We start from the raw sequence: 25,636 nt of genomic DNA, 5'->3' as shown, positions 1-25,636 counted from the left end.
GGCCTTACGTGGGCTTCAGGAAGCTGCTGCTCTGCACCCGGAGCACCTCTTGTCCCCCTCTGCACTGACCTTGGGGGCTGTAGGGCTGCTTCTGTCTTCCTGGTTTCCCCATCCCTTACTCCTCTCTCACAGCAGCAGCTGCGTGGTGGTTTTTATCCTTTCTTAAATGCACTCTCACAGTGAAGCTATCAGAGCGAGTGCTTGGTGTGGCCCTGGCCGATGGGTCCCATTTGGAGCTGGCTCTGGCCAACATGGGGGCAACCATCTCATCTCACAGAGGCCACTTCTGCAGTTCTCTTCTACCAAAACCTTGCCGTGTAAATGCAGATGTTCCATGTTGGAGCTTGGTTGCCAGAAGCTTGTTTTGTGTGTCAGTAAAACATGTCAGCCAGTTCAACTTTGACCGTAATGTACAAGTTTGTCTTAAATTATTTCTTAGTGCTGTAAATGGGGCTATGTCACCATATTCTAATCAAATTTTAACCGAGTTGATCTGATCTGACAGCTGTCTGACACTGGAATGGGGAAGTTTTGATCCCCAGTTCCCTTAATTCCTGTTCCTTCCTTTGAATGGGCTCTGATGCATGTCACATGCTTTTCAAAACCAATTAGGCTTTTTTTTTTTGGAGTTGGTGAGTCTGTCTGGTCCAGGAATGCACTGAATGCTGTCAGAGTATTCTTAGAGTGAAGACAGCAAGGCTCCTGTCTGCTATGGTGAACTATTAAGATAAATGTTTGCATCATGTATAGCATCCCATCTGGAAGCTGTAATGGGGGATCTACATCAAACAGCAAGAAGAGTGAACTTGGTCATAGCTCTGTGTTTTTGAGGAGTTCTAGACTTACTGTCTTGACAGTATACTAAAAAATATACTAGGAATTGGAGGGGTGTCACATTTTCCTGGGAGTATTAGAAAAAGTTACTTAACTGAGTTTTGTTCATCCCCCAACTTTCTCACTGTCTGCTTTTACTACAAGTGTAAGTAGAAGTCGTTTCAACTGCCCTGCAGATGTCTGTACAAAGAGAAGACAAACAGCATTAGCTGCTGCGTAGCTACTGAATTGCACTGCATATCATGCCTGTCAAGTGCCTTCAGTTTGTATGTGGGGAGGTGAGGTGACACTGGTACGTGGCTTACATAATGGATGATGTGGGAAGTGAGCTCAGCAGCTTCATCCAGAGATGTGCAGGTGAAGGATGAAAAAGTAAATAAATCTCGTGATGGTTTGTTGATGACCTTTTTTACTGAAATACACTTGTCTTTGTTCCTGCTTATTATAGCCAAATAAAAACCTTGATGTTTGAACTGAAAATTTTGAAATAAGTTGCAGTTGTCAGCTCTTAGCTTTGGCCTTAAATGATCTCTTTCTTTCAGTAAAGAAAAGTGGATAATTGCATCATTCAGGGCTTTCTTTTTCAGGCTTAATGTCTCAGATATTTCTTAAAAGCTTTTAACTTTCTGGTGAAATGTCTGGTTGTGTTCATTTGATTCATTTTCCCCATTTCCTAAAATAAAAGCTGTACTGTGTGCATTCCTTACAGAAAGTAGTTTGATGAAAGCTTAGTGAAGGATAAGCAAAAACCTGTAACTTACATTGTCATCTTGAAATGTGAACCAACGGTACAGAGTGGGTTGGGATATTTGGGGCATGGGAGGGTGAGTTTATTTCATGTTCCAGTTTTTTTTCTTTGTAGGATAAGATTGATTTAGGTGTGTAAGTCTCAACAGTGGCAAGTTATGCTGTCCTCTTATGGAACCTGCTACTGTACTGTCTCTCCTTGCGAATTCTGGTCAGTTCTGTTATAGTTCTGAGGAGTTCTATGTTTTAAATATGAGGTTAGTAGGAAAAAAAATGCCTCACTTGGTGTTCAGGAAGGCAAACACTGGGAGGAAGCATTTCAGACTAATAAAGTGGGATGGGGGCAAGGTAATGGTAGAGAAAAGTTTCCTTTATTTTTATTTTTGCATTCTTGGCTGTGTTTGCATGATCTTTAATAAATAAATAAATAAAATAATTATCCCAACACGTGTCATTTAGTTTTATTCACTGTTGTCTGATTTTATTAATTGCTTTATGTAAATAAAGCTTTCAGTCTTGAAGTAGAAGAGTAATGTGCATCTTCTTTCTCTACTGCGATAGAAGTTTGCATAGTTCAGGATGGATTAGGTGACTAAAGTGATTGAAGCACAAATTAAGGGACTGAATAGCTGAGTTGTTTTTAAAACAGGAATTTAGGAATAAGATATTGTTGCTTATTTGCACTTATTTGTTTAAAAACTTGGGTTTATGGCATAGAGGAAAGGCTTCCAATGAGCTTGCTCTGTTCCTGTGCCTACTGCATTCCCTTTATAGATTGCTTATCTAGATTGCTATCACTCTCTTCAGAGTGGTAAAACTTTCTGAAAATGCAATATCTGCAGATTAAAATTGGTGATGCATAACACTTCTGAAGCATTGCTCTTTAGACTTCTGGGGAAATTGTGCTCTATTTCTCACTGGTGACAGGATGAGGGGAGGTGGCCTCAAGTTGCACCAGGGCAAGTTTATGTTGGATATCAGGAAACACTTCTTTACAGAAAGGGTGGTTAAGCACTGGAATAGGCTGCCCAGGGAGGTGGTTGAGTCACCATCCCTGGATGTGTTTAAAAACCGTTTGGATGTGGTGCTCAGGGACATGAGTTAGCAGAGGGTTGTTAGAGTTAGGGTAGTATGGTTAGGTTGTGGTTGGACTTGATGACCTTTAAGGTCTCTTCCAACCTGAGTGATTCTCTGATTCTGTGATTACATTATTTAGAAAACAAAGTTCACTCTGGATGTCTATATTCAGAGAATGTAAGATCTACGCTGACTGTAACAGTTCAAACAAGCTACTTGGTTGCATCTCTAAGTGTGATGATCAAATACATTCAGGAACGAAGGATTTGGACTTTTCAGTTGTGTACGTCTTGGAAGTTTTATTGTACTCTAGGGCAGTCTACTTGAATGTCAAAACCATTGCTGCCAGCCACAAGCTGAAGAAAAAGTCTATTTTGTCAATTTTCTATTTGCTTATATAGTCTTTTTCTGTAACGTTTTAATGGGATTTTGACCCTCACATCTACACAGTTGCTTTTAAAAGCAGGACAGAAAAGGTAAGCATGAAGTAGATAATTAATACCGACTCTTTTTTCTTTTTCCCTCACAGTTTTAAAATTGTGAAATCATGGCTCATTCAAAGACGAGAGCCAATGATGGGAAAATCACGTATCCTCCAGGAGTCAAAGAAATCTCCGATAAAATATCTAAAGAAGAGATGGTGAGAAGGCTAAAGGTTAGTAAAAACACTACCAGTGATTCTATGATGTTTATTTATGTTTTCTTTTGGGTAAAACTTTTTCTATGCTTGGAAGGACGACCTGTTGGCTATTGTGCCTTCTGTTGATTGCTTTCCTGCACTAACTGGTCCAAATATATTTGAAAGAGTTTTTTTTTTTTTTTTTTAAAAGATAATTAATTTCAAATAGTTAAATTTTATTTCACCTTGTATAGTAAGTCAGTGCTTTTAGAGATGAAAATACTGGAAAATGTGAAAGGGGGTGGGTCTTAATTTTGGAAAGAACGTGGATACATCAGAATAAATTCCATAATGCATTTGTGCTCCTTGCAAGTTTGATTATAAAACCCACTTTATAGAGGTTAATATGAGAATAATGAAGTCTTTGATTATTAGTGTAAATGTATACTAAGTTTCCTGATTTTTATTGACCAGTTTCTTTGGCCTAACGCTATAGAAAAAATGGAAATACTTGGTGGATAATGATGTTGCTCCTGTTCTTTATCTACCCATGTACTTTGACAGGATGGCAGACTTATTAGTGTAATGCAGAGGGGAAGCCCATCACTTGGGCTTGCCCTGATAAACAGGAGGAAACAGGTCTGGGAGAAGTACCTTACACCTTCTATGATTTGGAAAAGCTTAATTTGGAATTTTTCTAAAATGTACTTGAAAGTTGCCTGGTATTACTAGTAAATGAACAAAACAATTAGAAACCCCAAAGCACAAGGATTCCTTCCTCCTTCCTCCACCATTAACCTTTCTGTTCCTTGGGAATTTAATTGATGGGTATTGTAGTTTATTCTAGGTTTAATAGCATACAAGTTCATAATTTCTCCTGCTGGGAGTTAATCATAGATAATGATGATAGTGCTGACATTTCTTTTTTAGTTCTTAAAAATGCTTACAGTTCTTACTGATATTTTTTCTCTTATATCTTCATTTGCTGGCATGTATTTCTAGTCCCTGAATTGTCATTTTGCAGAATAAGTGTATGTTACAGGATGTCATGTTTCTTGTCCAGCTGCTCACGCTGGCTTTGCATTCATGGTTATGCAGAGTGAACCACGTGTCCTCCTTTTACTGATTTGGATGATCCAGGCTATTGAAAACACCACAAGGGTGTACACATACATTATAAACATAGTTGCAGGAGCTAAGGAAAACAAGTTTACAGATAAAGACTGTTAACCTTCTCATTTCCCTCTCTGCTGAATTCACATAAGTACGGGGGAAGAAGCTTCCTCTGTAGATTTTGTAATTCCAAGCAGGTAATTTGCTATTTGTTAAGTGAAGACAATCCATTTACCTAAACACAAATTATTGTGCAGTCTGAGAATAAAATATGCAGAACGAATTCATGTATTAGCATAACTTGGCAAGTTGTATGCATTGCTGATCAACCTGTCCTCCAAGTTATAGTGAGTTCAGAGAGCAAAATGGGAAAACAAATGCTCAGAGATAGGGACTGAAAAGGCAAAGGTGATAAATGTTTTTGGAAATGGTTAATATTGTGTGGAAAGTTTTTCTTACTATGCAAGAGCTAAGGGATCGTGTCATGACTCATGTATTTTAGACCAGCAATCTAATAACATACTTTTCCATAAATTATTTGAAATAAAATGATGAAGCCTGTTACTGTAGGAGGATGTAGGAGCCAGAAAAATTGAGTGGGTGAAGAAATGTGGACCACATGTGGAAGCTCCAGGAGTGTTGATGAAGGTGGTCTGGGTGCAATTTCAGGCTCAGGAATTCTGTAACTCATTGCTTTGCCAGAAACTAGAAAAGCATGCTAAGAAAACGGTCTGGTTTTACTTTGTTTTCCTTAAGTGCTATGACAGATTTGCTCTGGAGAAAAGCTGACTAATTTTTTTTATCAATGTGGAATTTCATCTTGTCAGGGAAGAGAAATGGAAGGTTCATTTCTAGAGTGACAAAATCTGTGCTTGTTGCAGGAACACTTGTGACACTTGAGTATTCATTTGTTACCTTGTTAAATATATAAATTTAATTACTTTCCATAGAGGTGAACATCGTTTTCCTTTGCTGATTGTAAAATTACTTATATTATCTGAGGGTGTTGAAGATAGGAGGAGGAGAAAAAAAAAGGAAACTGAAAAAGAGTAAAGGGGAAAAATACATTGGAAACTTAAATACTTAAGGGAGAAATGCACAGTTTGAATAAAGATTTGCTGTTCTCCAAATTGTTCAGTGCCTCCTTCTGAATCTTTTGATTTCTGGTAGATTTGGTGATGTATTTGCTCAAAGTATATGCAAAAGCCTGCTGCTGGACTTTTGTCACCTCTGAGGCTGTCTGTTAGGACAGTTGGCAGAGAATTTGACTAACACATCTTATACCCTGAAAAATAAGGCACTGGATTTACTAGTGTTATTCAAACACTTACTGCTGCATTGCTTCTGATAGATGTTGTGCATTTTGTCATCGTGTGTACTGAAGTCTTTTTATACTTTCTTTATAGATGGTTGTGAAAACTTTCATGGATATGGACCAGGACTCTGAAGAAGAAAAGGAGCTGTACCTAAATCTTGCTTTACATCTTGCTTCAGATTTTTTCCTCAAGCATCCTGATAAAGACGTACGTTTGCTGGTAGCCTGTTGCCTTGCTGATATTTTCAGAATTTATGCCCCTGAAGCTCCTTACACTTCACCAGACAAACTAAAGGTAAATAGAATTAATCTGTTTTATTTCCCATGCCTAATTTTTCAACTGAATAATTAATGTTTGGTTATAACTTCTTTTGCTCTGTTTATTTCTGGTTCAGCCTGAGCTGTCCAGGACTTTCACGTGATTCTTGAATAAGGATATTCTGTGAGGTCAAAAGCTCATTGGATAAAGTGATATATAGTACAGCTTTCAATAACTCACGGGGATTTGGATTTATATTGGAAATAGATGTTTTACCAAACTGTCTTCAGGACTCATTAGTACTGGCCTGTTACTTTAGAATTTGTCCCCTGTCTATAGCTTTTATTGTGATATCTTTCAAGATAACTAATGCTTTCACTCAGAAAAACAGATCTGTTGTTTCCAGTTCAACTACGAAGAGATGGTTGCTGGATTTCTGTCTATACAAGCTCTATTGAAACAAAAATACTTCTGTCTAAAGAGAAACTTTCTGATGTGAATTGGAAAATGCAGGAATTACAAACATTGCTGATCCCACTAGATGGAGATGGTTGATTGAGAAATGCCGACTTTGAAAAGGCAATACAGATCTGCCCTGTTTGTTTCAGGACTTTTCATTTTAGGTTGCTTTTTTGTTGTTTTTGAACTCCTATTTTAATAGATGTCTAATTTTCATTTTGGCTTAGAAAATCAATCCCACTTCGCTTACAGTCTGAGTCTAGACTATTGAAATGACTTACACAGAAAATATTGCAGGGGAAAACAATGCTGAAAACCATCATATTTTATCTCCCTGACTTACAAGTGTAGTACAGACACATTCCCCCTCCATAGTAGGATAAAAGAACAGTTGGGGTAAAAGGTGTGCCTGTTACAGTGGGAGAAATCACTCCGTTTCTGATCTAGTGCTTATGTTGAAAGCGCTTCTTAAGCAAGGTCAACACTACAGTTGCAGTTGAAATTGAGGCTTTCTTACCTGACATGCTGGAGAGAAACCTGGGGATTTTTACAAGCTGTATTTTTCTGAATTGTTGTGTCTCTGCTCATACTTACTCAAGTTACCTCTTTTATTGATTACATCATCTCCAGCTTCAGACAAACAAGTTTTCTCTACTGGACTTTGTTTGTGTGATGTTAAGTTTCCCAGACTTTCAGTTCAGTTTTGAATAGTGTGTTTTCCTTTGCTTGCTTGTTGGCTTTTTTTTTTTTCCCTTCAGAGTTTGGCTAACAAATGATACTAACCCTCCATACAGAATTTCGTCTGTCAAGTACTACAATGATTTACATTTTATTATTGGGAAGTTTACATTACTGATCTTTTATTTACAGTGTAATCATGCTACTAGTACTTAGATCTCTGAGTAGACTATAAGCTTCCTCTGTCAGCATTCAGTTCTGTAATCTGTGTAGATCTTAGAATTCAGTCTCCTGATGCAGATTTCTAAATGCATTTTGAGAAATAAAGACAGGATAAATGGTAGACCTTTGCCTGGGACTGCTGAGGTAGATTATTGCAAACCCCAGTTTCCGCTGAACACAGCTTTTGTGGTTGCAGGACAAGCTCTGATACATATGTTGAAGAGTTCCCTCCACCTTAAGACAAAGAGGTAAGAGGAAGAACACTTCCTCTTGGGTTATATCTTGGCACTATTTTTATCTAGTGTTTAACATCATGCCTATAGTGCAGCTTTCAGAATCTTCTTTAGTAAGTATAGCATCCAAGTTGAAGATGGAAAAAGGGAAGTGCTGAAATGGTTAATTTTGGAGAGGGGAAAACATCAATCTGAAGTTTTTATTCTGACTTCATACATCTCTTTATCTCATTTGCACAATGTGTAAGCCCCACAGAAAAGGGGTCAGGATTTGTGGTTCCCCTCTCTTATGTGTATCCTCAGCATAAATCTTTAATGCCTCAATGAGTGTTGAAAGGTCTTTAACAATAGAGACGGAAAATGCCATGAACTGGGTAAAAGCAGAACTGGAGTAGGACTGCTCCTCTGGGATATGAAAACTTCTAAGTGAAGGCTGGGGAAAGCCTGGAGCTCAGTTCTCATTTTCTGGGGTGGAGGTATTCTAATCACTGGTTTGTGTCAAAGGGAACTGCTTAGGCTTATGGATGGTATGCTTGACACAGCTAAAATGGAAATAGGTGAGGGTGTATATAGCAGCAGAATGACGAGCATCTGAATGTATTCTGTTTTGCAGGCTATGGCTCTGATGCACACTGAAGCCTTTGTATGGTTAATTTGTATCAAGACAACAATCCACAGAAAATATCTGATACTCTTCCTGAAGTTGAAGCTTGTGGTTTTGGAGTTTGGGTTGTAATGTGTGCTTTGCTTTATGATGTGGAGGAGTAGTGACAAATTTGTGGAAGTGTTGTGATTTCTTAGCTGCAGCCTAAGTTGATTTATCCTGTGCTTTGTGTGCACAAATGTGTGTTCAAACACTGTACTCTGTGCTCAGGAAAAGGAAAAGCTTTGGGTCATGTAACACCGGGTTCTTAAAATTGGCAGATACATTTCAATTTAGTTTGCCTTTTAAAGCAGGAATTGAGGGGGAAGAAAGAAATAGATTTGTTAGTTTTTCATACTACACATTTATTATTTGTGAAGCGTTCAGTTAGACTTATCGCACAGTATTTATTGGTATATATATTCATATACAGTGCAAACAAAACCAGGAAAACTAGTTTTGACCTCATTACAGTCTGAGTTACATTTACTGAACGCTGCATACTGAGCTGCAGGATTAAAAATGCAGATTCTTTGTTAAATTAACACAACTTTTACAAGTAATGCTTTAAAAAAAAAAAAAAAAGAATCATTATACATAAAGATAAAGCATGATCTCTAAAATGAAGTAGTTCTTATATTTGGCATTCTCCTAGATACTCCTTTTCTTGTTTAGTTGAATCCTTACCTTCCCTGAGATTCAGTTTGTGTGGCTGCCAGACTTCTCAGTGCCTTCTGGCCTGTCAGTTCTTTAGATAATGGAGCTCATTGCCCATGGGCTACTGGCATAGTAGTGCTTCAGGCACTGCCTTTGAGGGGGGGAGTTCTGCAGACTGGTCTTTGTCTATGGACTGAATGCTTTTTAGTGGTAGGAGTCCACAAGGTGTACTCTTTGAACTGCGTATTCTGGTTTAATTTCAACCAGGGAATGTGATGTGTGCTCTGTAACTGATCTGAAGCGTGAACCAAATGGCAAGTTCTCTGATCATCCCTAGTTAACACATCAAAGCTACAGTCTTCTTGAATTCCACAAAGCTGCATCTTTGAGCCATGTTCTTGCTGTACTTTTAAAATTTTATTTATTTGTTTGTTTATTTATTTATTTTTACCGAGTGGTGGTGATGTGTATTCTAATTCCTGTTTATTACCTAGAGCAGTAAATGCTTGGGTTATTTATTAAGGCTGGATTTTGTGCTTGGAGGCTTAAAAAGATGGAACTATATTCTCATCTCCTCTCTATCTCATCGTTCTTGGTTGGGGGGCAAGGTGGAATGGTCATTTGGAAACACAACAGAAAAGCTTTCTAATCTTAAGTGGACAGCATGTGGGAGAGGCTCGTGAGCTTTCCTTGTGTATTTATGCAACTTAGTGTGAAAATTGCTAATAGATCACAATTCCTTTCTTCTAAGGAAACTTTCAATGGTTAACTGTAAGGCTTTCATGTATTTATAATGGCAACTTCATACACTTTATAATTAAGTTGTATCCAAATTATTAGGAATACGCTTGGGGCTGTGAACACTGTTGCTGGATGATGATGTGTACTTCTCAGTCTTTTGATTTAAAATAGGAATTTCTAGGTATTCCTTATTCAAATATAAAAAAGTCGTTTAAAAGGACACCTTCCTCTGTTTCCATTTTTGTTCGTAATTGATTACTTGTTCCTTACGACCTCCCTGGATTTATTTTGAGAGATTTTTTTTGACGTTTTCTGTGCTGAAAATAGATACAGAAAGCAGGAGAAACTTTGTTGTTTTTGCCAGTCTTTTACGAGAGATGTGGTCTGTCAGTAGCACTGTGATGGTAAAATGCACAAATGCTGTATATAAATGTATCATAGTACTCTTAGGAAAGCTCCAGTTGGCTACTACTTTATTTCCTCTTCTCTCCTGTTCAAACCCATTGCAGCATAAGGTAAAAATTTAAAATTCATTGTCCTTGTGAATAACGCTGACTTCTGTGCCATATCAGCCAACTGCAGCTTTACTTATCAACTTGTCTGTTTTTAGTTTGAAAAGAAAAACCTTTTGCTTCCTCAGAAAAATAAAACTTCCTCAATTCTTTTTACAAAAAGTTTGAAGCATTTTAAGATTAATCCTTGAGATGTTTTGTAGATCTCATTCTTTAAGGACAGTAAAATAGTGTCTCTGTCGTTACTATATATTTTTTTTGTGAAGAATAGTATTAGTAATTTCAAAAGATAGTCTATTATAGTTCTAAAAGTTTCATTTCATGTGATTAAATGTAACTTCTTTTCTTTTCAGGATATATTTATGTTCATAACAAGGCAACTTAAGGGTTTAGAAGATACAAAAAGCCCCCAGTTCAATCGATATTTTTATTTACTTGAGGTAAGCTTGATAACTTAATATAAAATTTAAATGCTATTTTTAAACTCAATCTTATAACTGCTTTATTTTTTTCCCTTTTCAACTTAGAACATTGCTTGGGTGAAGTCTTATAACATATGTTTTGAGTTAGAAGACAGCAATGAGATTTTCACACAACTGTACAGGACACTGTTTTCAGTAATAAAGTAAGTATTGTCACAGTTATATTATTGTATGATTGACAAGTTGTTTCCAACTTAGATGTTCAACCTGTTGTTAGGCTTTAAGCATTCACAAGCTTAATTTTTGTAGCCCCCTTCAATTCAGTTTAACTAGAAGTAGCTGTCAGTTCCATATGCTTTAATTAAACAAGATACGCAGCAAATTCTTTTCTTCATTCTATTCGTTTTCTCTTACTGCATTTATTTTACTTTTTTCTTGAAGCTGAAGTTGAGTGATACAATATACAGTTCTAAGAGAACTGGAGGATTCTTACTGTAAAAATGTGGCACAGAGGATAGTGGACAACGGAAGGAACGATTGGAAATCAATCTATCTAGTCCACCCCTCCCTGCTCAGCAGGGTCAACTAGCACAGCTTGTCCTCAAAGATGGAGGGTCTGTGGCCTCTTGGTGCAAGCTGTTAATAGTGTTCATTCACACTACCGGGAAACTAATAAAATATCATATGTTTAAATAGCATTCAACTTGTTCCCATTGCTTTTTGTCCTGTCACTGGGCATTACTGAGATGAGTCTGGTTTTGTCATCTTTACTTCCTAAATCAGATATTTAAATATAACAAGTTCTTCCTGAGCCCTTGCTGCTGGAGGCTAAAAAAAAAAAACACAAAACAAACACATCTCTCTCAACTGCTTCATTTATGAGAGCTGTTCCAGTCTGAAGTCATGTTTCTGGCCCGTTGTTGGCCTGGCTCCAACATATCTATGTCTCAGCACTGGACACCAGGTGTGAACTTAACAATGTTGAGGAGAAAAACTTCTTAGTATTCTGTCTTGTGGTAGGGACTGATACAGTCCTTTCTAGTATAGTTGTAAACATCAAGGGCATGAGATTTGAGAATGAAAAGTGCAATATGCGCTCCAGAAACTTCAGTAGTTTGACTTCTAAGAAAACTTGTGATTTGATAATTATTATTGATATTCCATGGGTTGTTTTCTTTTGGTATTGTCTTGGAGAATATTCTGATTAAAACTTTGTCCTTTATGTGGATAGTACACTGAGAATTCTTGTTTTTGATTTCAGCAATGGACATAACCAAAAAGTACACATGCACATGGTTGATCTAATGAGCTCTATCATTTGTGAAGGAGATACTGTGTCACAGGAACTTTTGGATACAGTGTTAGTTAATCTAGTGCCAGCACATAAGGTAAGAGTTACTGTTTTGTAATCGTTCTTAAGATTTGTCTTATATTCAGATATTTAGATTTTTGCTGATAGAATAGCTTTAGCAAGTATGTTCCTGTTATTCGATATAATTTTTTGTTAGCCAATTTTAATAACTATAAAGTTTAGTATCACTTTATTGCTTTGATTCATATGGCATAAGCCAAAGTAATAGCAGTTAAAGTCATTCTAAAGCTTTAATGTCATATGAATTTATGCATAGTTTATGATACATGGCCAGTGCTGCCAGACATTTATATGGAAGGTACATGTGTCCTTGGGAAAGCTTTTGATTAGTGTAATGCTGTATCAGCCATTCAAAACATTGTGCTGTCCTGAGCAGGGGGGTCGTTAGAAGCATATTGCATGTTTTTGACACAGTCATAGAAATAATTGTGTTCAGAAACAGTGGCTGTCTTACCTTAATGAGTAGTGGTGGTTGGTTTTCAAATAAAAAATGATTAAAAATAAATTGTACAGTGAACTGTGAGAAGCAATTATCTGTAGACCTTTAAGAGACATTTTATTCTGAAAACTAGCCAGGTCTTACTGAAATCTGTTGGGTTACAGTCAAGAAGACTTGTGAGATTCTGAGAACTTCTGGGAAATTATGTAGGAATTGTGTACTTAGCAGGATTTGAGATAATTTTTGGAATAGTGTCACCTGACAGCTTATTTTTTTTTTCCTGAAAAGTGAGTTCAGTAAAGATACTCATTTTTCCTAATTGTTACTTCTAAAAAGCGTTAGAGTTGAGTGAATTGAGTGGATGTGAACTGAGGAATGTTGATGAATCTGGAGAATCTGAATAAACTTTTTGTAAGATGCTCAATGTTTCGTGCAGCATGCGATTTATTTTTCTGTTGACAAGGAAAGAGTAACTATTTAGCATAGTCTTGGGTTTTGTTTCAACTGGAGAAGTTTTTTAGCTGTGTCTTCTAGGGAGTACTTTTGTGCCAGGAATGAAAACTGTGTGGCTAAAACCTAGATTCACAAAATAAAACCTTGGAGTACAAGAAACAAAAGCAGGAGTGTGCAAAGTATTTCAATTTGCATTGTTTCAGTTGTTAAACATTTGCTATTTGTTTCATGGTGTGATGTGTGTTGAAATGATTTTACTGCACTGTCCTTAGGATTCAAGCTTATTAAACTGATTTTTGAGTAATTTGTATGCTGTTAGTTTGGCTCCAGCATTGAAACAGTTTTGTTTCAAAGTGGATTTAAAGTTATTGACTGGGAATGTTTTAATAGGAAAGGTAATTGGAGTTCTGTATTTTCTCTTACCTCTGATTAAAACTTTGGCTGCTTGGATTGGTTACTTGTTCATGGGTTGCTTTTTAACTGAAGCAGTTTCGTAACTCTAGTCCGTGTCCTGATTACTTTAAACTTTAGGTTTTTTAACCTTTTTCATGTTAATGGAAAGAAGTTTCTTGTATTTTTGTTTCATCTCTATTTCTGTGTATAATAATGTAAAATTTTAGAGTTTGTGTAGTGGCTACAGGATGTGGTTAGGTGCAAGTGTGTAATGAATTCATTGTGAGAATCTTTCCACTAATGAAACATCAGAGGGATTAGGTTTCGGGCCTCCCAAAGTCAAGAGTTTTGACTGATTTATCTTTTGGGCTCTATGGGTTATAGGGTGGGGGAAGTTCAAAAACCAGATTGCCCACCAAAAATGACACAATGGGAAGTGTTGGTGTAATGGTAAATAGTAAATTCTTGTCTGGTCGGATTCCCTGGGAACCAAAAGTGTATTTTTCATGGAGTGAGTGAAGCATAGAGTTGTTACTACCTCAGATTTGAAAATGATTAGATGAGGGATTGTTGGGTATAAGACAACTATGTTAATGGCAAATGACATGGGCAAACTGTGTATTTTCAACACAGCCAGCAGGATGGTTGTACAGGTGAGGGACTGTGGAGTGAATTGAGTGATTGTACTGTGGAAAAATAATGGTATTGGTAGTATGACTTCAGGTTTATAAGCAGTTCCACTGGGTAGCACTAAGTTGAAAACTTAAGGAGCTTGATCTATGTATTTTATCAAAGGAGCCTTCTGTGTCTTTTGGGAAGAGAAAGTTCACACAGTTTCTGTAGTTATGAACCCGGGATGCTAAGGTTCAGTGGCTGGGTTTTGATTCTAAGATTACCTGAATGTTTTTAAGAGTTATAGTAATTAAATTACTAATTTACTAAAGGTTACTTCACTTACTGATACTTAATAATCAAGATCAGTACTTTATTTTTCCTAAGAGAAGTGCTGAATGCAAGCTGTAGTTCTGTGTAGCAGGTAATAAACAGTGGTGCTAGCAGGATGACTGCAAAATTCAGGCAGAGGAGCACATATTGAGAATGGGACGTGTTATCAAATGTCTCCCCGCCATAATTAGTAATCACTGAAGTAGTCTCAGATGTTCCATCTGACTTGAGCAAATATCAGATAATAAAACGACACAATTTGTTGGACCATTGCCCAGCTCTGAATTTCTTTGCTATTTAACCATCTTCTTTTTCTCGTTTGGCTCTTCTTTCTTTCTACAAATTCCATTGAAATTCTTTTGATAGGATTACATTAAGAGGCAATGAAGTAAATAGTGAACTAAACCCAGAAAATATTGGAACCAAGGGAGAAGTAGTCAATATAAAAATGCAAGACAAATTAATAGTTTTTTAATTGCCCTTTTCAGATTATAAAGCCTTTATATTAGCACCTGTAAACAATTCTGTGTTTGTGCAGTGTTAGCAGGCAAATTGTACTTCATTTCCTGGAGTGTTTAACAGTGTTCCATTTTCAGCCTCAGGAGTGCTACAGGGAATCCCACACTGCACATCTGACATGATTAATGTGCTTATCTTCTCAGAAAAGTGATATTGACAATTAAATTCCTAACTGTCTCTATTAGAAACTTGCTTAATAATTAGTACTATCTATCTTGGCAACACCTCAGCTGCTTTTTCTGTATTGTCAGCCACCCTTAAAAACCTGTCTCCTCCTTCTCCCTCAGAAGAACTAGAGGATCCATTTAAATTTGCTTTGCAGAGTGCTCTTGGATACAACTTCCCCTGCTGTGTCCTTGGTTAGCAGAAATAAAATTGAATACCCTTTTCAAATTAAAAGAAAAAATACTTGAAAAAAATGTATTTCTTTAGGAATATTTGCTCTAGATATATGGCCTTAACTCTAGGAATAAAATTTAGATGTTATAAAAAAGTAAGGATTAGATTGAAGCCAGCTGCACTTCCTTTTTGAAGAAAAAGATGAGTGGCCTGCATTTGCTTTAAAATATGAGTACAAATTATTTTCATTCTTAATTGCTTTGAGCTGCATTAAATTGGACTTGATGAGACAACTGGAAAAAGTGACTGGGAAAAAAATTCAGTAGGCCTGTATTTCTGCCACTGTCAAACCCATCGTATCTACGTGACTGGTTTTTGGCAAACTGTCCTGGAGAGCCTGGCCTGTATAACCACAGAAATGTCCCTGCCATGCTGTGAGAGAGCCTGCTGTCTTCTTTTGTCTGTGGCACAAGTTAGTCAGACATTCTGGTGAAGAACAGGTATAAAAAATGGCGTGACAAAACTTGAGTTTTACACTTGTGGAAGATATTGATGCCATATGAGAGTTTAGATAAGGAAAAGAAGGAATTTAAGTCAGATTTTACCTTATGGTATTTCTCCTTTGTTGAGAACCCTCATGAGAAGATTGAAGTACCTTTATGGCTATTAATTATGGCTATTAAATTAGTTAACAAGATGGGCTTCTTGAACATCTTCTAACCAATTTTGTTTTGGCCTGGTTTGCTCATGTTTTGATTTCAACTGGGGCAATGCTGGTTTTGCTTATATCCTGAAGCTGTAAAAGGGAGGAGAACACTTTTTCCTGTGCTTTTAAGACAATTTTATAGAATCATAGAATCGCAAGGTTGGAAATGACCTGCAAGATCATCTGGTCCAACTGTTCTCCCATCACCATTGCTACCACAAACCTCTAAGCCATATCTTGCAGCTCCTCATCCAGACGCCTCTTGAACACTGCCAGGGACGGTGACTCCTCCACCTCCCTGGGCAGCCATTCCAGTGCCTGACCACTCTGAGAGAAAAAGTTCTTCCTCATGTCTAACCTAAACCTCCTCTGGTACAGCTTCTGGCCATTTCCTTGCATCTTGTTTGTTGCCTGGGAGAAGAGGCCAAACCCCTCCTCACCACAACCTCCCTTCTGGAAGATCTAGAGTGCAATGAGGTCTCCCCTGAGCCTCCTCTTCTCCAGACTAAACAATCCCAGCTCCCTCAGCTGCTCCTCATAAGACTTGTGCTCCAGACCCCTCACCAGTTTCGTTGCCCTTCTCTGGCCTCAATGTCTTTTTTGTAGTGAGGGGCCCAAAACTGAACACAGTACTCAAGGTGTGGCCTCACCAGTGCTGAGTACAGGGGGATGATCACCTCCCTGCTCCTGCTGGCCACACCATTTCTAATGCAGGCCAGGATGCCGTTGGCCCTCTTGGCCACCTGGGCACACTGTCAGCTCGTGTTCAGCCGGGCATCAACCAACACCCCCAGGTCCCTTTCGTCTTCCAAGTCATCCAGTCACTCATCCCCAAGCCTGTAGTACTGCATGGGGTTATTGTGGCCAAAGTGCAGGACCCAGCACTTGGCCTTGTTGAAGCTCATCCCATTTTGTCATTTATTTAAAAAAAAAATACAGCTTTTGGACATTCGAGGACTCTGCCTATCAGCAGAATAAAGTTCATGAGGCGTGGAGGAAAAAGATAGTTCTTCAGCAAAGAACTTTCCTTTGACCGTTTGCAGCTTTATTTATTTATTTTTTTAGATAGAATGGAGTGTGATGTGAGTAATTTACTCAGGGTTGGAAACTGCTACTTCTAGGCCTTATCCCAGCAAACATTATCATACTGGGAGTCCTTTTGTCTGATATTTAATGGCTTAGTTATGAAAGATCTCTGTTCTTTTAGACTTCCTTTCCTAAGGCTGCTTGCACGAACTTCTATTAAATTTTTAGAATTTTGGTTATTAGTAGTTGGGCAAATGGCAGCTTCCTTAATATCAGCTGCTGTGTGAAAGATACAAGCGGAAAATGTCATTAGTATATAAATCAAAACAGATCTGCCTCATGGAACTTTGCTGTGCTAAGTCTGCAGTTCAACCTCTTTTGCATGTAGATGAGATCCTGCTCAGGTGTTCACTCTTGCCCAGGTGAAAACTGCTGTCTTGGCTTTGGTGTGGTGAACTGTGGCAGTCAAGAAGGATTGGAACAGTAACTGCCAGTGGTATACAGTTCTTATTGTGGCTGTGTATGCGTTTTATTTCCTGAAGAGTCACAATTCTGATAAAATAATAAAAAGCAGATACTACAGGCAGGAGTACTTTCTTATTTTTTTCATATTAGAACCTCCTCTGCTGGCATTCGGAATAGTGATAAATTTTGTAAAAAGACTGCTGGTGTTGACTCTTATGTCCCCTTTTCATGTAAGAGATGGGGAAATATTGCAAGGATAAAAACTAAGAATGATTATTTTTCTTCAGGAAGAGAAGGACTCAAAATTTTAAATTGCGAATAAAAAAGACTGAAACGAAGCCTTTCATTTTCAATGTTTGACAACCTCTGAGATATCTCATTTTGAGGCCAGTGTCAGAACCATTTGCTTCTTTTTGCTGAGAGTCCTGATCATCTTAGGATATTTTCAACATGTCTCAAAGAAGAGACTTAAACTGCAGTAATTTTAACAATAAGCTTTGGCTTTCCTTTGGTTGCCTTATAACTGATATACCTGAAAATACCACCACCAATGGTAAGTCACTTTATAGAATCCTAGAAATATTAGTAACATAGAGCACTTGATTGCTGAACTGCTTCTGTTACAGCATAGCTTTAATGTCATATCTCTTCTGTTCCTGGTGTGATGTGACAGCAATGTTTCAGTCTTCCTGTAGCTGATCTGTTTCTCAAAAGCGAGGAAGTAGTGTGGGTTTTATTTCTCACCGATATTCACAAGAAGGTGGGATTCGCTGCAGGCTGGCTTTGGTGATTCCTTTTTGTTAGCATTTTTTGTAAGAATTCTAGTACCTTTCTAGTAGTGGCAATTTTGTTCATCTTTCCCTATTGGATCTGAGTGAAGTAAATGCTTCAGACATGATCTTCCTTGTCTTCTGACTTCAGTCACTCACCTTAGCTGTCAGGAGGCAAATCAAAGCTTCTGCTGTTTTATTTTAACAGGAAATGTTAATCTCTTCCCACTACTGTCTGGAAGCCTGCATTTCCGTACAGCTTTTTGAATTACAGGCCTAATACTCTCAATCTCTTTGTAAAATCTTTTTCATTTAGATAGCTACACAGAACTGCACATACACATTACCTGCACATGTCTGAGTGTGGCAGTGCATCTTGTTTGCTGTTCATTATGCTAAAATAAAGTTTACTTCCTTATAGATGAGCTCTGTAACAAAATTACCCTTTTAAACTGTTTTCTAGTGAATAAACCATCATGATTTTTTTTTATTTTGCAAAAATATCAAAATTGAAAGGATTGTATTTTTACAGAGACTTGTAACTATTAAGCATTTATATATAATTTTGGTATCGAGTACTGCAGTGCATCAGTGAAGTTTGCAGTAGGTGACACAAGAGTTGGGTTGCCTTTTGTTCTGAAAATGTTTTGAAAATAACTGTGATATAAAAATTGGAGAACGGACTCAGCAAATGTGCACGGTGTGTGGTGGGGCAGGAAGGAAATGATGGCAGAGCAATAGCTTAATTAAAGGAATGGAGGAGGAGGAATAGTGTGAGCTTTTGTTTCTGTTTATTAGTTTGTTAAATTTTTGTTAGCTTGTCATCTTTACACTCAAGGGTAAAAGTTGAATGTTTTTTTCCTGTCTCAGGCTAAAATACCAAGCCTCTCTGGGAGGTGCTTTAGAGAGACTGTGATCATAATCGATAGGTGGCTACTTGATTCAAGGGCAGGATTCTGCTTTATATTACATTCTTGTGAAGAGTCTTGCATCAGTGTTGCCTGTAAATGCCTTGAAGTTACTTCGTATTGCTTTTCTCATTTTTGGCAAAGCTGATAGATAGCAACAGTAAAATGCGGGAACTGACATTGTTGAGCATTCAGTCTTAGAAGGAACAACTGAAAAGTAAGCTCTGATTTATGAGACGTTTTCTATGCTTTATTTGGACTTGTTTTGGTTTGACTGTATAATCTTTATAACTGAGAGTGTTAAAAAGATGCTGTTTCTTTAATACATTCATTGATGTATGGTAAATCTAAACTTTTCTGTTTATTTTTTAAGTCTAATTCATGTACTTAAAATTTTTGTTTTATTTTTCAGAATTTAAACAAACAAGCCTATGATTTGGCAAAGGCTTTGCTTAAGAGGACAGCACAAGCAATTGAACCATACATCACTAATGTAAGTGAAGACTGCAAACAAATATGGAAATAAATAGATTTTCCAGTAGTAAGCTGTGTTATGAAAAGAATGAATTCCAAAAGTCACAGAGTCATAGAATGGCCTGGGTTGAAAAGAACCACAAAGATCACCTAGTTTCAATCCCCTGCTATGTGCAGGGTCACCAACCACCAGACCAGGCTGCCCAGAGCCACATCCAACCTGGCCTTGAATGCCTCCAGGGATGGGGCATCCACAACCTCCTTGGGCAACCTGTTCCAGTGCGTCACCACCCTCTGTGTGAAAAACAGTGTAACTTCAAAAGCTCATAATTGTTCTTTGAGATAGTTGTTATATTATTGAAACACTCTCCCTTTGACTCTATTTCTTTACCATATAGAAACTAGTAAGTCCTTACCAGTTTTGTTTTCTAAAATGGAGTGAATAGTTCACTTTCTGCTGTCTTAAGGGACCTTGCTTTTAATTCTTAACCTGATCAGAAGACGCAGTAGAGTCATAGAATCGTTATGTCTGGACGAGACTGAGATCCTCTGGTCCAGCCATCTGCCCATCCCCAACATGCCTTGTTTCTTGAATACCTCCAGGTACAATCACCTCCCTTGGCAGCCTGTTACAGTGCATTGCCATTCTTTCTGAGAAGTTTTTCCTAATATCCAATCTAAGCCTAACTAAAGGCTATTATCTCTTCTCCTACTGCTGTTACCTGGGAGAAGAGACCAAACCCACGCCTCACTACAACCTCCTTTTAGGGAGTTGTGGAGTGATAAAGCATCCCTTGGGTCTCCTCTTCTCCGGACTAAACAATCCCATTCCCTCAAGTTCCCTGGAACTTGTGTTCTGGACTCTTTACCAGCAAATGTGCTTATATGTTCTTACTGTTTTTGCAGCAAAGCATGAATATTTTTTTTTCTTCTTTGTTTTGTTTGCTTGTTTGTTTTGGTGGTGGTGGCTTTGATTTGGAGAAGAGATAAGACTATTTAGAAGCTATTAGAAGTTAAGACAGCAGAACTTCAGTGTCTCCCTCTCAGGAAAAGAGGAGGAAACAGAATCTAAGAATAGGTAGTAAGGAGGACAAGTGATTAGTGGGTTGAAGAATATAGCCAAGTTCAATGTAGTAAAAACAAAACAACAAAGAAAAACAACAGCAAAGAACATCAGTAGGCATTGTGCATGGAGAGTGAAGACAGGAAGAAGAGGTCATACATGAATATTCTTTGAATTAAGTTGCACAATCGGAAAAGAAATAATGTTTTTTTTAAGTAGTTAAAGATCTAGTAAGTCTTATGGAAGCTATCCAAAACCTCAGGAGCTTGAAAACAGTGAAAAATTTTGAATGCTTTTTGTTGCTTTCTTTTAACACCTGTGGTACTTGGGGATTATGTTCTAAGATTTAAAAAGTATCTTCAGTGTAAACTCTCACTCCAAACCCACTTGTCAAACTTACTGTTTCAGAGGAGATTGCATAGGAATGTTTTTCTGATGTTCAGCTGCAAGCTTTCTGAAATTATTCGTAGCCTTCCTGTAGTAAAGCAAACATTACTGCTTGTGCTTTTTCCTTTACGTGTAATTTTGAACATAAACCAAGATTATATATCAAGATTATATATTTACAAGATCTTCTATAATGTTGTGGTGTAAAGTCTTGATTTGTTCTCTGCTGCACTCTTGTGTCACCCCCCCAACCCCCCTTTAAACTGTAAAACTACAGTATAGATTTAGCAGTGGACAGGCTTGAGATTTAGAAAAATTGTGTGTGTGTGTGTGTGTGTGTGTGTGTGTATACACATATATACACACTGTTGTTATTGATGTACACTCTGTTTTACTTCCTAGTTCTTCAATCAGGTTCTGATGCTTGGGAAAACATCAATTAGTGACCTGTCAGAGCATGTGTTTGACTTGATTCTGGAGTTATACAATATAGACAGTCATCTCTTGCTTTCTGTTCTACCCCAGCTTGAATTCAAACTTAAGGTAAGCATTTCTCATACTTCCAATCTTTTTGAAACGTGTGTGCTTTTCACTATTATTACAACTTTTGTACTGACATGGTCTTTTTTTTTGCCTGTTTTTAGATGTAAAACACGTCTCTGCATTGCTTAAAACTCTCAAAGCACTTGAGAGTAGTTTAGCTTCAGTGTATCAACATAAAATACAGGTGTGCGTGTTTGTATCATTCAAGCAACAGCTTCATGTTAAAATAGTAATTTGTGAATTAGTTGAGAATTTGGTCTGTTGTGTTCCTTGGTTACTGTAATGTTTATTGTAAAGGACTTCAATATGATGAAAGCATTTTGCACTACTAGCTGTGCAGGGAATCTACATCTGTTCTGCATAGCGAAGTCTGTCAGGGATAGGTTGGACCCCATGCTAATGGGAACTGATGCAGTGACAATTTCCATCAAACAGGAGGTCTTTCACAGGTGGAAACAGAAATAAGTCTTGCATTCATTGCTACAGTGAATGAACCTCTGATTTAGTCAAGCTCTATTTGAAAAAAAAAAAAAAAAAAACCAAACTTGTTTGCACTGTCTGTGTTTGTTTGGTTTCATGTCTTTCTTCTTGACTATGTGCCACCTCAGTGCATCTTTATCACTTGGAGAAAGTCAGTATAGCAGCTGATGCTCCTTTTGTTTTTTTCTTATTCATTTTGTTGTTCCACCAGGTTTCTGTGCAAGAGCGGGGGAATTTGGTTAGCTTTAGTGTTACGAACTTTGAAACTAATTCCTTACTAAACTTAAAGGCTGCTGTGTGGTGGGCAACTTTTTAAGTTTGGATGTATTTTAATTATTAAAGATGAGGTCTAGATTTAGAAGATCTAGAAGATCCTATAGGCAGTTCATTTATTAGATGACAACTTGATCACATCTACAATTTTTTCATTAATCTTGTCAGGCACACTACGCTGTGTGAAATATTTGTAATGGTTGTATCTTTCCTGTTTAATTCATATTTCTGGAAAAAAAAGTAGGCCTCAGTTTACTTCTTGCCATCTGCCTTTAAAGCAGATTTTTTTCAGCCTGTTCCTAGGGATGGAGAACAATTATTGTTCTAGTTCCAGTAAAAACACAGTTTGTGCAACTGAAGCTGTTATTCATAAGATTTCATCTTAAGTGCTGTGTGTGTGTGTGTGTGTGTGTGTGTGTGTTTCATGGCTGTAATTGCAGTCATCTTTCCATTTTAGGTCCATTTAAAACTAGCTTCTTGAATCCTCTTTGTGCTCCTAATGTGCCACACTTTACATTGACTCACGTATTCCTTTATTTCAACTTATGCTGCTTGTTTATATCCCATTTTACCATTTGAATAAGTAGGTTTAGTAGCCATACTTTTTTTAATTTCTCCAGGAGCTTTCCCTGTTTGTTTCTTCCAAAATCAGCTGGATGATTTTGGTTCTCAGCCTTTCCTTGATTTCTTCATCTCCCTTTAAAAGGACATTTCTTCATATCTGCATTCCTGCTCTTTGTTTAGGATATTCTTCTTAGGTATAAACATGTATTTTGTTGCTTCCTCTCTCCTCAGTCTTACTCCAGCTTTTCCTTACAGCCTGAAGCCCTACTGGTAAGGAGGCTGGCGCTTTTAGCACTCCATGTTACAAGTGCTAAAATGTTTCCAATAGATGTAAATTTTAATAGCTACATTGTTACTGTTCTTATTCCTTGATCTCTTGTTAATCTCGGGAGCCCTTGGTGATTCTCTCCAGTGCACGGTAATGCTACTGTGTGAGTGGTTTTATTGCACTGAGTGTCTTCAGATTACAAGGATAAAGTTATATGTTTGGTTTGTCCTATTGGCTGTCAAATCTAATTTGGTCCATCTTTTATAGTAAAAATAAATAAAAATCCAAACTCATAAAACTTTTATATGGTGTAGTATAATCCTGTTTTAAGTGAGTTGAGAGGCCTTCCTGTGGTTAAAAGAGCACTTTGAAGATGAATGTTCTGACCTATTAATGAACTACAGTCAGCTTGTCTGAGATTAGCACAAGTTCTTTCTGCAATCTTGCAAGAGACAATGTAAGTACTTTGTGCTCCAACAACAGCTGTGGCTTTATACTAAACAGTGGCAGCTAGTGTCAAGCAATTTGGATTCAGGTCCAAATAAAGTGTGTATCAGTACATTGAGAAGAGTACGATTGCAGTAGAAACTCGAGAGCCTTATGGTGGAAGACAGCGAATGTTGTGCTGATTTGAACAGTATCTCTGTTAGCTTAATGAAGCCTTGGATCAAATGGGTGGTAAAGGAGAGAAATATGCTTGGCAGTCCCTAATGGGGGACTTCTCCTAATAGGAGCAGGGAGTTGTGCTTTTTGGATAAAGGCCAATTAAATGTAGTAGTGCAAATTCAATGAGCTTTGCATGTTATTACGAGCTTGTCTAGATGGTTTTGGCTTTTCTGAATTTTGTGCATAGTTTGTTGTTTAGGAGCTCAGCCACGTGAGCTTTGCATGCTGGAGACTCTACTAGGTATTTAAATAGAAGCAGGAGGGGAGTGTGTTTAGGTCATAGTTTTGCAGAAACATCTAATTTTTGTTCACTGAGGTTGTCTGCTACTGCTTTTGGATATACAGATGTGATAATAGAAGTTAAATAATAGGGGTGATTCTCAAATGCTGATGATGTAATGTGACAGTTACTGTTTTCCAAGATGTCACGTTGCATCTCTTATGCTAGAGGTTTTGTAGTACTCCTAAAGTGGAAGAGATGGAAAGAAAGCTGTGATTGTCTCAACACTTGCAGTGTCAATTTTTGAGGAGTGAAGAAGTCAGGATGATCTCATTTTCAGGTGTTGAACAAATAGAAATGGGGAATGTGAGAAGTTCCTTTCAAAGAAAAATTGGGTAATTGCTCTCTGTTTAGAAAGTGTGCATTTGCTTTATAATTGACTTCTAAAATGGTGAGCTAGAAAACATTTTGGCCTTGTGGAGTAGACTTCATCTTGTATTGTATGCTTCATCTGAGCTACATGCCAAGTGTTCCAGTCAATGAGATGCTGTAAAAAATATTTTCAGATACAAACCTTGATGAGCTCTGCATGAATTTAAACCACAGCCAGTATTTTGGACCATTTCAGTGAAACATTGTTTGAAAAGAACTGAGGTATTTTTGTTTGTCTTTGCAATTCCTGTCATTTCTTATCAAAGAACTGTTCTTTGTAAGTTACTTTGACTTGTCTAAAAATTTTTTATCTGCAAAGAGCGATAAAGAACTGGTTTTGTAGAGATGCTAAATGTTGCTTTTTTTAAATATGCTGGCATTGTCACATGAAGCCTGGAGAGCAATGGAGGTCAGCTCAGTAGAGCATAGGCTTTTAAGATGAATTGGGAATAGTAACTGGTCATCTGTATAAGGAAAGAATGATGTTATGTGGGCTTTGCTAAGACAGATTCTGTAGTACTTGATTACTGGCAACTTAGGGGAAAAAGAATCTTCAAACTTTTGGGATATCATTTGACAACAAAGTGGGAAATTGAGTTGTCCTGGTTTTACTCTTGTTTAGCTGGTATTGTGATTTGAAGAGAAGACAAGTCCTTGGAAGAATAGTAATGCTGTTCAGAACTTAAATTTTAGAAAGAATGTGTCTTTGTTCTGATGACATGCTTATTTTGCTGCTTGGTATTGAGGGCTTAAAAAGGAATATGCGCTACTTTGTCCATCCTTTCCCTCCTTTCTGTTTGAGATGCATCAGGGAGACTGTTGATTAAGTTCAGAAGACCTGTGGTTACTGAGGAATCTTGTTCCATGACAGGGGTAATTTTTAAAGGCATTTGATACTGTCTCCCATGACATCCTTATAACAAAGCTGAGGAAGTGTGGGATAGACGAGTGGACAGTGAGGTGGGTTGAGAACTGGCTGACTGGCAGAGCGCAGAGGGTCATCATTGGTGCAGAGTCTGGCTGGAGACCTGTAACCAGTGGTGTCCCCCAGGGGTCTGTGCTGGGTCCGGTCTTGTTCAACATCTTCATCAATGACCTTGATGAGGGGATAGTGGCCACCCTCAGCAAGTTTGCTGATGATACGAAGTTGGGAGGATTGGCTGACACGCCTGAAGGCTGTGCTGCCATTCAGCGAGACCTGGACAGGCTGGAGAGCTGGGCAGTAAGAAACCGGATGAGGTTCAACACAAGCAAGTGTAGGGTCTTACACCTAGGAAGGAATAATTGCATGCACCAATACAGGCTGGGGGATGAGCTGCTGGAGAGGAGCTCTGCAGAGAGGGACCTGGGCGTCCTGGTGGACGACAGGTTGGCCATGAGCCAGCAGTGTGCCCTCGTGG

The 25,636-nt window shown here is 37.8% G+C and overlaps 1 protein-coding gene across 1 annotated transcript; it reads left to right on the top strand.

The window, feature by feature from the left end:
• The first annotated feature begins 3,167 nt into the window (after positions 1-3,167).
• LOC104917580 (sister chromatid cohesion protein PDS5 homolog B-like) lies at positions 3,168-21,477 on the top strand. Its single transcript, XM_019612201.2, has 7 exons — positions 3,168-3,313; positions 5,797-6,000; positions 10,463-10,549; positions 10,637-10,734; positions 11,793-11,919; positions 19,279-19,359; positions 21,193-21,477. Exons 1-7 carry the CDS (start codon positions 3,206-3,208, stop codon positions 21,460-21,462), a joined length of 975 nt encoding a protein of 324 aa, XP_019467746.1. The 5' UTR covers positions 3,168-3,205; the 3' UTR covers positions 21,463-21,477.
• Positions 21,478-25,636: the final 4,159 nt, after the last annotated feature.

This window comes from Meleagris gallopavo, chromosome 1, assembly GCF_000146605.3.
Source record: "Meleagris gallopavo isolate NT-WF06-2002-E0010 breed Aviagen turkey brand Nicholas breeding stock chromosome 1, Turkey_5.1, whole genome shotgun sequence".
Classification (NCBI taxonomy): Eukaryota; Metazoa; Chordata; class Aves; order Galliformes; family Phasianidae; genus Meleagris; species Meleagris gallopavo.
This window is presented reverse-complemented; position numbering and strand designations above follow the sequence as displayed.

What these genes read in the sequence shown, in the direction of transcription:
- LOC104917580 (XM_019612201.2), top strand. Translation starts at nt 3,206, where the DNA reads ATGGCTCATTCAAAGACGAGAGCCAATGATGGGAAAATCACGTATCCT. An exon ending in ATCTAGTGCCAGCACATAAG is followed by an intron (nt 11,920 to 19,278) that starts GTAAGAGTTACT and finishes TTTATTTTTCAG; the next exon opens with AATTTAAACAAACAAGCCTA. An exon ending in TTGAACCATACATCACTAAT is followed by an intron (nt 19,360 to 21,192) that starts GTAAGTGAAGAC and finishes TTTACTTCCTAG; the next exon opens with TTCTTCAATCAGGTTCTGAT.